Here is a 10,384-nt window from a genome sequence, read left to right on the forward strand (position 1 = left end):
AAGTGTCGTTACGCTGAAGCGTAGCTTATTTAGTGGCACTAGTTTCACCCTAAGTCCAGACCCAGCCGACGCTACGAGCCGATAAAACCAATCAGAGAAGTCACCGTCGTGGTGTTCGTCGTGTTTCTGCACGTGTTCTATCATCCCTGAATAATATAAACGAAAAAAGTCCCTCTGACTTGCGCTTTTGACGCCGCTTGATTGCTCCCATTAGCTCGTAGCGGCGGCTGTGTCGGGACTGAAACTGAAACCAAGTAAAGATTATGATCGCGTTCTGCCACTGCTAGCTTTGCGCCTGCTGCACGAGTGGTAACATTGGTGCGCCCCCGAGATCCCCCAAACTTCATTTCATTGTTAAAAAAAAAAAAAAAAATTGGGTTAGGTGTGCGTTTATACAGCCTAGAACTTGGTCTGCTTCAACAGGCGACGAGTCTCCCAGCTGTAGATGAGAATGTTAGCCAGTGCAGTACAATTTCTAGCCTGGGGTATAACGTGCACCACGCAGTAGCGATCCACGACCGCACGCCGGTACGATGCTCACCCAGATCGAAACCATAGAGTTATTATAATGTACGCGAGAGGTTCAACTGGCGCTAGTGTCTATGCGACTTCCGTGACGCAAATTGAAGCAGACAGCAACCAGTCTACTTTTCCAGTCTTCCTGTGTATTCCTATGGGAAAGCGCGCGTGCATTTTGTCTCTTCGCCGGAAAATAACACGGAACACTTTGGTTATTTGGGTCGTACCGAATAGTATGTACCTTGATTAAGACTGTAAAAGTGTAATTGCTTTAGTTAGCGCATTTTTCTTCATCAGTGACCGATGTTTAACTTCGCTACATTTCAGTCCCAAACGTGTGTTCCGCAGCAGGTGCGTAGAAACAAGCGACGATTTGAAGCAAAATTACAATCGAAAGGAATGTAGAGTGTGTTCAAGGCTCGCCAGCAATCCGGTGACGCTTATATATTGATAATATGCCAGTCCTGTCACTATATAAAAATGACCCCGTCGTGCATGAGTGGATAAAAACATTCAAAACGTAGATAATAAAGTCCGTGGGCTATAAAAGTTGTCTCTTCGTATTGTTTTCTCTGCCGGGCAGCTTTTATCGGGCACTTGTTCTCAAAGATTTCGAGCGTGCGAGTGATATTTTGAACGTAGAACAAGCAGCTTCGCTTAGAGCAGAAAGAATAAAACGATACTTACCTATTTAAAATAGGAATAGATTACGTGGCCTTCAATTAATTTTGATCGTATATGCACGTGTAGTTACTGATCCGGTGTTACTGCGCAGTTCTTGCCGTCTTTCTTAATTTCCAGATGTTCTTCGTTCGTTTGGCAGGTATATCCCCCACGCTGAAAGGCTTCGACGTCGTGTTCGCGCTAACAGTGTCCGACAGTGCACATAAATACACGTACGAAGCTGTTTTAGCACCGTTTTTAATGCGATGAATTTGAAAGAAAACACCCTAACTGACCAATTATTTCGTCGGCCTGACTGAGAAATGTTCCAAGCTACCTAGTACGTATGAATTATTCGGGATATTTGCTCTTATGATCGAGCGCAGAGAGAAAATGCACTCACTTTTTCCCATAGAAATGCATTACCGGAAGTCAATTTTTGACTGGTTGCTGTCTGCTTCAATTTGCGTCAGCACACTAGCGCCACTTGAACTTCTAGCGTACATTATAATAACTCTATGATCGAAACGGGCAGGGGTGGGGACTGAACCCAGGATCCCTGGGTTCTGCAGCGCGAGCTCTCGCTCCACGTGCTCCGAGCTGGTGTGCGCTAGCCCACTCGGTCAGCGACCCTTTTTTAACGGCAAACTTTTTATGTAAATTTATTTTTTCGTACAAGGGTTAAAAAGGCATTGGTTTTATAGAACATCACGTTTTGAAACACTGCTCAGGAAAGCGTAGGACCAACAAATACTTCACAACCAGTTTCACTGATGAGGCCCAGCCGCACCTACTTAGCGAGGCTTTCAGAATATATGCTCCGAAAAAAAAAAAAAAGAAAAAACGAATTTTACCGTGACCTGATAAGTCACCTTCGCCGCAATGCTGTTAACGTTCGCCTTTGCAACTGCGTTCCCAGAGTTGCCCAACATTCCAACCCTTGCTGTTCCGTCGCCTCGATAAGCGAGCTCACGTAGATGAACCCGTCGACAAAGTGCTGCCATGCAGGTTTTGCTCCTTCCGACACTCCGAGGTGCTCGGTCCTGAATCGCCATATAGCATAAAGGCCAAGAAGGACCAACACCTCCCATGCTCTGCTGTCGGGATGCGTCCGGATCTTTAAAAACTTCGCACTTTTCCAGCTGACGCACAAGTCGACCCTCAGCACCGCTCTGCCTCAAAAAATTCAACATTTGTGCAATAAACAAAAAATAAAACAAAAAACAAAAAACAACAACAACAAAGAAACAAAAAAAAACAACAACAACAAAAAACGTGTTGTAGCGTTTTAGGGGTCAGACATAGTACACAGTTCGTCGACCATGGCTCGTAAAAACCCCTTTTAACGAGCCATATCTTGACAGGGAGCACTTCAAAGTGAAAGCGAAGAAATAAATTATTGATCGTCGTTCTCAAACTCTGAAATACACCAAAGTCAACGGCACTCCCAGCGAAAACACCATACATTGGAGGCGGCGTTATTAAGTCAAGTGTATCCCAATACAAGATTTTTCTTTTATTTTCTCCAGATACTCCTGGGAGAAGCGGGCCTCGAAAAACTCCTTAGCCGCTGCTATTTTTCTATAGACGCGTTGCAGCAGGTGAGATGGGCGCCGCCATAACCGACCTTCAGTTTATCTTTCCTCTTATTCCGTTTACTTTCCTTTGTCATTAACATAGCAGACCAGGTCATTGTCATTTTAGATTCTACTGTGTCCTTCTCTCCAGCGTTGGCCTTTCTGGAGACTCGTCAACTCCCGTCTTTGGCGGCTCGGTATTCCGGTAAAACAAGAGAAGGTCAGCAATGGCGGATGTAGTCTGGCGCGTGTGTAAAGCGTCTATAGAACCTTGAAATGCGCGATCGGGAGTCCTCTGCCCGTCCCTCGAGCACGCTTTCGAGCCGATGGTAAAGACACCTTCTCCCAGTTCTGTCAAAGAGGAAACGATTAAAGGGTCTGACGGGACCTAGGCCACCTTTCTTGCGACTTAGAAACAGGTTGCTTCGCCTCATGCCTTCAAACCTCGAGCCACAGACAAAAGTAGCGAAAAAACGGTGCACTTTTGCAGTGTCACTCGGAGAACATGGCCACACTTGTGCCGCATACCACACAAAAGGTAAAAAATACAGAGTTACAAATAAGAGAGAGAGAGAACAACTTTACTGAAAATGTCTGCAGAATCGGTTAGGCTCCCTCCACGCAGGGAGGACGAACTTTCACCGCGACGCGGCCACTACGTCAGTCTCGTGCGTTCTGTTCCTCGAGGTCTTGCTTCCTCGCTACTTCCGCGGGTCCGAGAGGGCCGCCGCCTCCTTCCTGGGGTTACTGCTCCCCTTCTCCCCGGTTTCGCTCGGTCGCTGCCTCTCTAGAGTTGCCGAGACCTGCTGGACGGCCTTGAGTTGTGTCCCTTGATCGTAGCTCCTCGTTGCAGCCTCTAGCTGCGGCGGGATCGTCGTCTTCTCGCTGGCTTCTCGCGGATTTATGCTACAGTCCCAAAGGATGCGAGCCGCGGTAGCTCTCTCCTTCGCGTAGTCTACACACGTCACTCGCGTACACACTCGGACACACGTGCTTTGCTAGCACCGGGGTGAGCAGGGACCCAGTCTGTTATTGTCTGTATAACACTGCCTCCTTCCTAGTAAGCCCTGGATGAGGTGGCGGCATAGTCTGTCTGTTTAGTCTGTACCACTTCACTATTTCGTTGAAGGAGGTCATCTTGTCCTTGGCACTGTACCGCGACCAACACTCCGAGTTGGCCGTGTTTGCAGCTGCGCGGTTGGTTAGTCCTCGCGCGGCCGCGTTGGCCGTCTCGTTGTGGTTCGCGTTCCCGCGTTCCGACACGTCACTGCCCATATGCGCCGGAAACCACTTGATCGCCACAGCACTTTTGTGTCCGATATCTGCGGCCTTGCGTAGTATGCGCGCGGCCTCACTACATACCCTACCATTGGCGTAGTTCTTCACTGCCGCTCTAGAGTCGCACAACGCTGTAGTGCATCCGGGGTCGGAGACGGCCAAGGCGATGGCCACCTCTTCCACCCGGTGCGCTTCTCGAGTGCGGACGCTCGCCGCGGTCTTCGTTGCACCCGTCGATGCCCCGACGACCACCGCCGCGTATGCGTCGCTGCTCCCTCGATACTCCGCCGCGTCCACGTAGACGGCCCCTTCTTCTCTGGCGTGGATGTCCGCGAGAGCCCTGGCCCTCGCCAACCTTCGCTCCTTGTTGTGCTCGGGGTTCACGTTCCTCGGGATCGGGCAGACCCTGAGCTTTCTGTTGATGCTATCCGGTATAGGTACGCTGGTCTGCTGCTCGCCTTCCCTCGGTTCGAGGCCAAGGTCCCGCAAAATCTGTCTTCCGGTTCTCGTTTCAGTGAGACGCTCGAGTTGCGCCGTTCCCTGTGCCTCGGCTATTTCGTCCAGCATGTTGTGGACTCCCAACGCCATGAAGTTTTTGGTGCTCGTGCTTCCGAGAAGACCGAGTGCCGCCTTATGCGTTTTGCGTATGGGGGCGTCTATCTTGTTACGTTCCCTTGGCCTCCAGTTGTGAAAGGCGGCCACGTACGTTATGTGGCTGACTGCGAAGGATTGAACGAGCCTGGTCAGGCTCTCCTCCTTCATCCCCGCTCTTCTGTTGGACACCCTCTTGATGAGTCTCATTGCCGCGGCCGCTTTGCCCGCGAGCTTGTTCACCGTTTCACCGTTGACCCGGTTTCGCTCGATGAGCAGCCCGAGCACTCGAATCTTCTCGACCTCCGGTATTTCTTGTCGTCCTGCCGTCTTCACCATGATCTTGGGACGCTCGTACTTGATTTCCATATTCTTTCTTTTCCTGCCCGCTCCTTTCGGTGGAATCACCAGCAGCTCTGACTTGGCCAGAGAGCAGACGAGACCAGACCCGTCCAGTTGCTCCTCGATGGCGTTGACCGCTTCTTGCAGCGTTGTCTCGATGTGCCCGTCGCTTCCTCCTGGTACCCATAGCGTAACGTCGTCGGCGTAGATGGTGTGCCGGACTCCCGCTACTCTTTCTAGCCGGTTGGCCACCCCGATCATCACGAGGTTGAAGAGTAACGGGGAGATCACCGAGCCCTGCGGGGTTCCGACGCTGCCCAGCTCCTTCTCTTCTAGCTGCAGGTCTCCCGCGCAGATTTTGGTGGTCCGTTCCGTCAGGAAGTCTTTGAAATACTCGTATGTCCTCCCTTGGGCCAGGATAGCCGAGTGCCTCACTTTATTGAAGGCGCTCTGCGAGTCCAGCCCGAGTATGGCTCTGTTGTCCTTGGTGCCCGTCATACGTCGATGATCTCGTTATTTAGTAAGATCATGGCGTCCTGCGTCCCGAGTTTGTTCCGAAACCCGATGATGGTTTTTGGGTAGAGCTCCGATTCTTCCAGGTAACGCTGCCACCTGTTCATGAGAACGTGCTCGAGGACCTTTCCCACGCACGAAGTCAGCGAGATCGGCCTGAGGTTCTCTATGTTGGGCGGCCTGCCAGGCTTGGGGATGAGAATCGTCTTGGCTGCTTTCCATTGCTTGGGCAGCCTTCCTTCTTGCCAGCACTTGTTGTAGAAGTTCGTGGGCGTTTCGATGGCCGCTTCGTTGAGGTTTTTGAGCGCTCTGTTGGTCACTCGGTCGGGACCCGCGGCGGACCTGCCATTGAGATCCTGCAGGGCAACTCTGACTTCCCACGTCTCGATGGCTCGATCTAGCGTCTCGTTCTCGTTGCCTTGGTAATCCGAGTGTCTCTCCGTGGGCGTGGTCGGTAGGTACTTGGCGTCCAAGCGCCGCTTGACCTCGTCCTCCCCGTGTTCGCAGATTGCCCTGTGTAAGATCCTGGCCAGGTTGTTGTGTTGGTGGCCCTTGGTCTTGGTGTCGTCGAGGAGGTGCCGCAGCATGTTCCACGTCTTGCCCTTGTGTAACTGTCCGTCGGCTTCGTTGCAGGCCTCGTTCCATTGTTGGGTGCATAGCACCTTGCAGTGGGCCTCGATCTGCCTGTTGAGCTCGGCGATCTTCTTCCTTAGGCGTCGGTTGGTTCGTTGCTTCTGCCACCTCGCCTTTATGGACTGCTTGGCTTCTATCAAGTGGGACAGCCAACTCTCAATCTTGTCTATCCGTTCGTCCGTCTCCAGCTCTTTGGTGGCCCCTTCCCTCGTCTCAACGACGTTAGCCGCCCATTGCTCGATGTCCGTAATGTCCAGTTGCACCGCGGGTAGTGCCGTTCGAAAGGCATCCCAGTCCGTAATGCGATGCTTCCTTATGCCCGTATTGCCTTGTCCTTTGAGCGGTACGACGACCTCCACAATGTAGTGATGACTGCCCAGCTCTTGGCCCGTGTTTCTCCATTCCGTTTCTCTCGATCCTCCGTCGGTTTTGACGAAGGTAAGATCCGGAGGGGTGTCTCTCGTAACCGATGTGCCGACCCTGGTGGGAAAGGCCGGATCCGTTATTAGGTTCAGTCCCACGTCGGTGGCATCTTGCATCAGCTCCCTTCCCTTGACCGTCGTTCTTTGGTAGCCCCAGTCTTGGTTCGGAGCGTTAAAGTCTCCGCACACTACGAGCGTATTGCTCCCCGCGACTCTGCTCGCCTTGTGGAATAGTGCCTTGAACTTCTGTTGTCCGTGAGACGGATTGCTGTAGACGTTCACCAGGAAAGTGCTCTCCTTCCTCTTCCGGCCCGTGATTACTTCCACCGTGCAGTGTTCGATGGCGCTTCTGCCGATCAGTTCGTGTTCCATGAAGGTGATCCCTTTCCTAACGAAGGTGCAGACCCCTCTGGCCTTGCCCTTGGACGTATCCCTTGCGCTCGGCGGGCTGTCGTGCGACCGGTAGCCCGGGAGTCTCGGCGTCTCTTCGCTGAGTGTTTCTTGAATCATTATGACGTCTGGCTTCCTCATTAGTTGCTGCAAGTGTTGCTGTAGCACCGCTCTCTTGCCGGTAAAGCCATTACAGTTCCAGTGCCAGACCACAAGGTCTCTCACTAGCTGTGTGGTTACTGCTGTACGTGCTGCTCCGTCCATGATTGCTGCAGTTTGGCAATGATCTGTGCTTCCATTCTTTGCAATTATGCCTGTATGTGCGCCTGCAGCTGTGCTTGCATCTGCGCTATCAGGTTCTGGATCGTGCTCTGTACGTTCGTTGTCACCTGCTGAACCGTTTGCTCGAGCGCGGTGAGGCGTTCGTTGGTTACCTTGCTGGTCGCCTCAAGATGGTCGAGTCTGTCGTCCTGTTTTTCGATTCTCTCCGTTATCTCTCGCTCTTTGGCGCCCTCTATGGCTCTCCTCTTGGGAGCCGGTCCCGCCGCTTTCGTGGTTCTCGGGTCCACCTCGACCTCTGGTTCGTCCGCGGTCATCTCTTCTTGTTTCCTCTCTTGTGCGGGCTTCGGCAGCTGCTGCTGCTGTTGCTGCTGTTTGGCGATTAATGTCGTTAGCTTCTCGTTGATTTCCTTGATGGTTGCGTCCTGTTCGGCGATTTTCCGCTTTAGCTTCTCGTTCTCGTCTCTCAGGGCTTTCACCACCCCGTTCATTTCTTGGATCTTCTTCTCGGCGTTTTGCGCTGGTGTTTGTCTCTTCTCTGCCATGTTTACCTTGACTGCGTCGGCCCAGGCGGCTCTCTCCCTCGACTGCGACGGTCTACGGCGGCTGGCGCTCCTGCCTCTCTTGCTGTGGTCCCTTTTGCGGCCGCTGTCGCGCTGCCTCGATTCCCCGCGGGGTATCTCGAGAGACGGCGCTCGCAGCGCAGGAAAGCTTTCCGGATCTGGTTGTTGCGGCATGGCTTCCATCTTGCGTTCCCATTGCCGTTTCTTGACCACGTACGGTATCTGGTACTTGTTTCTGCATTCCCTCTCGCCCTTTGGATGCTGTCCCCCGCAGAGCCTGCACTTGGGCTTGCATTCGCGGTCGTGAGCCTCGCTGGGGTTCGCGATTCCGCAGCCGAAGCACACTCTGGTGTTGGGATTCGGGCATACATCTCTTCTATGGCCGACCTTGGCGCATTGCTTGCACACGTCAAAGTGCTTGCGGTAAAGCCCGCATCTGACTAATATCGAGCCATACTTGACGTAGTTCGGTACTTTCTGTCCTGCGAAGAGTACTATCACCGTGGTTGTATTGCCGATTCTGTGCGCCTCCACCGCTAGGGGGTTGTACGGGTTCACGATGTTTTCGGCTATCTCCTCCGGGGTATCATCTACGGCTATGCCTCGGATGACTCCCTTGACCGTGCCGTCCGGTGCCGTTCGGTAGGCGCTGACTTCGTATGTCCTGCCTCCTATGTTAAGGGCTTTGACCTTAGAGTACAGCGTGGCGCGCCTCTCGTACGGGGTGCTGACCACGATGATGTTTTGCTGCGCGTTCGTGCAGATGGTGTCTGCTTTGGCTTCTTCCTTCGTTACACGAGCCGCCGTCATGACGACCGACATGATAACTGAAACCTCCGTTCTCCCTACGTTGAGACCGCCACGTGGTCTCATGACTATCTTGGTGTCTTCTTTCGGAATGTCTATCGGCATCCTCGCCGCTTTCGTTACCGAAGCTGCAACTCTTTTGGCAAAGCTGGCCCTGGTCTTGGGTCTCGACTGGCGAGTAATGGCGGCAGACTCACCGTTTTCTTTGCCGGCCATAATCTGCTTGATGCGCTTGCCGCAGGTGGACCAGCCTTCGGCTTCTTCTGGTGTAATGTCCTCTCCGTGAACTTCGATGCACGTGCGCCCACCGAAACTGCCGATGCTCAGCGTTGACACCATGTTATCACCCATCGACGTGGCCACGTCCATTTCGGACGCCAACTTGGTCGTACTCGTCGCCGGGTTGGGCCTAACGGCCGGGCCCGTCGCTACCGGTGGCCGTACTGGTGGTAGGCCTACGTTAGGCTTACCGAAAAGTCCGCACCGCACCAGAGAAAGGTCCTTGTTAGTCGAGAAAATCACGTACTGTTTGGTCAAAACTGGTACCAGTCGATGCCCCTCACCTTCGCGCACACTTTGGTACCAATTATACCGCGGTAACTGTAAATTAACACGGCGCTAATTGGCATAAGAGCACGATTCGATGAGAAGCCCGTCCACTTACTCGCACTTCGTCGTCGTCCTTCCTCTTACAAATAAAAGAACGATTAGACAAGGACATTTCTTGGGCGTGCCACGCAGTCTGCGACATTCCTTTTGACACGATTAATGTCCAGACCACCGGATCAAGCACTCAGCTGCTTTGTGTACAAGCTGACACCCAGATAGTTCGAGACACCTGGGGTCTATGTGACTCCAAAATAACGCCCTGGCTTGGAGACCCAGTCTCCCAGCCATTTGCCGGCAGACTTGTTATTATTCATGACCGCACCCGAGGCGCTGCAGAAGTCTGTGATGTGCTACATCACCGCGCGCACTTGCGTTCTCGACGAGCACAGCACAGCCACATCATCCGCCTAGGCGAGCACTTTGAGCGACCCCGACGACAGGGTCAGCCCACAAATACTCGCATCACCGAGGATTGTCCTACGGAGTGGTTCGAGGTACAGCGCGAATAGTATCCGAGACATCGGGCAGCCCTGCCGCATGGACCTGTTCACTGCGATAGAAGCCGTTATGTACCCGTTCACAAGCAGGCGAGTCGTAATGTCGCGGTAGCACAGCTGAACGTATTTCTAGAAAGAGATGAAAAGCCCTGCAATATTTTTAAAACGAAGGAACGCCAGCACGCATCTCGTTAGAAGATTAGATAATACCGCAAGAAGGCGAAGCGGAGGCAACAAGCCAAAAGGATATCGAAGAAGCCTTCCTGTGCGCTTACATCGGCCTGTTCGCGAGGGCGGATGAAGTCCAAGGCATCAGCACCGCCGGATAGGCGCTGCCCAAGATCTTTGAGGCCGTCAAAGAACAGATGAACGGGAAGATTTTGACGACAGAGGTGGAGGACGCCATCAAGGATCTGGCCCCGCGCAAGCCACGAGGAGTAGGCGGGCTCGGCATCCACTTCTACAAGCCATTCACGGCCGAACTGAGCCCAATTCTCAAAGACGTTTTTGCCGACATGCTCGAGCGAGGACTGATGCCGCCCTCAATGCGTCAGGCGGTCACGGTGCTCATCCCGAGGAAAAACCCAAAGCCCAAAATCGGCCCGAAAGTTGACCACTTTCGACCTATAAGCCTGCTCACAACCGACTACAAAATCCTTGCAAAAATCTTGGCAAAGCGACTGGAATGGGGCACCCGGATG

At 53.0% G+C, this 10,384-nt stretch overlaps 2 protein-coding genes and 1 pseudogene across 2 annotated transcripts; all 3 read right to left on the minus strand.

The window, feature by feature from the left end:
* Positions 1-2,050: 2,050 nt before the first annotated feature.
* Positions 2,051-2,649, minus strand: LOC120849469. Its single transcript, XM_042290599.1, has 2 exons — positions 2,418-2,649; positions 2,051-2,358 (listed from the first exon to the last, which is right to left on the minus strand). Exons 1-2 carry the CDS (start codon positions 2,647-2,649, stop codon positions 2,051-2,053), a joined length of 540 nt encoding a protein of 179 aa, XP_042146533.1.
* Positions 2,650-3,460: 811 nt separating this feature from the next.
* LOC115329199 lies at positions 3,461-5,590 on the minus strand (annotated as a pseudogene).
* Positions 5,591-7,236: 1,646 nt separating this feature from the next.
* LOC121048561 lies at positions 7,237-8,949 on the minus strand. The gene has a single exon (XM_042290473.1). The coding sequence runs from the start codon at positions 8,944-8,946 to the stop codon at positions 7,237-7,239; it is 1,710 nt and encodes a 569-aa protein (XP_042146407.1). The 5' UTR covers positions 8,947-8,949.
* Positions 8,950-10,384: the final 1,435 nt, after the last annotated feature.

Source organism: Ixodes scapularis, unplaced genomic scaffold (genome assembly GCF_016920785.2).
Source record: "Ixodes scapularis isolate PalLabHiFi unplaced genomic scaffold, ASM1692078v2 PGA_scaffold1__304_contigs__length_218370807, whole genome shotgun sequence".
Taxonomy (NCBI): Eukaryota; Metazoa; Arthropoda; class Arachnida; order Ixodida; family Ixodidae; genus Ixodes; species Ixodes scapularis.

Bases quoted from the DNA above. Each gene is read 5' to 3' on its own strand.
- LOC121048561 (XM_042290473.1), bottom strand. From the start codon at position 8,946: ATGGACGTGGCCACGTCGATGGGTGATAACATGGTGTCAACGCTGAGC.
- LOC120849469 (XM_042290599.1), bottom strand. From the start codon at position 2,649: ATGTATGGTGTTTTCGCTGGGAGTGCCGTTGACTTTGGTGTATTTCAG. The intron at 2,359-2,417 runs GTTGTTTTTTGT...GAATTTTTTGAG, and splicing joins TTTTTTGTTTCTTTGTTGTT to GCAGAGCGGTGCTGAGGGTC.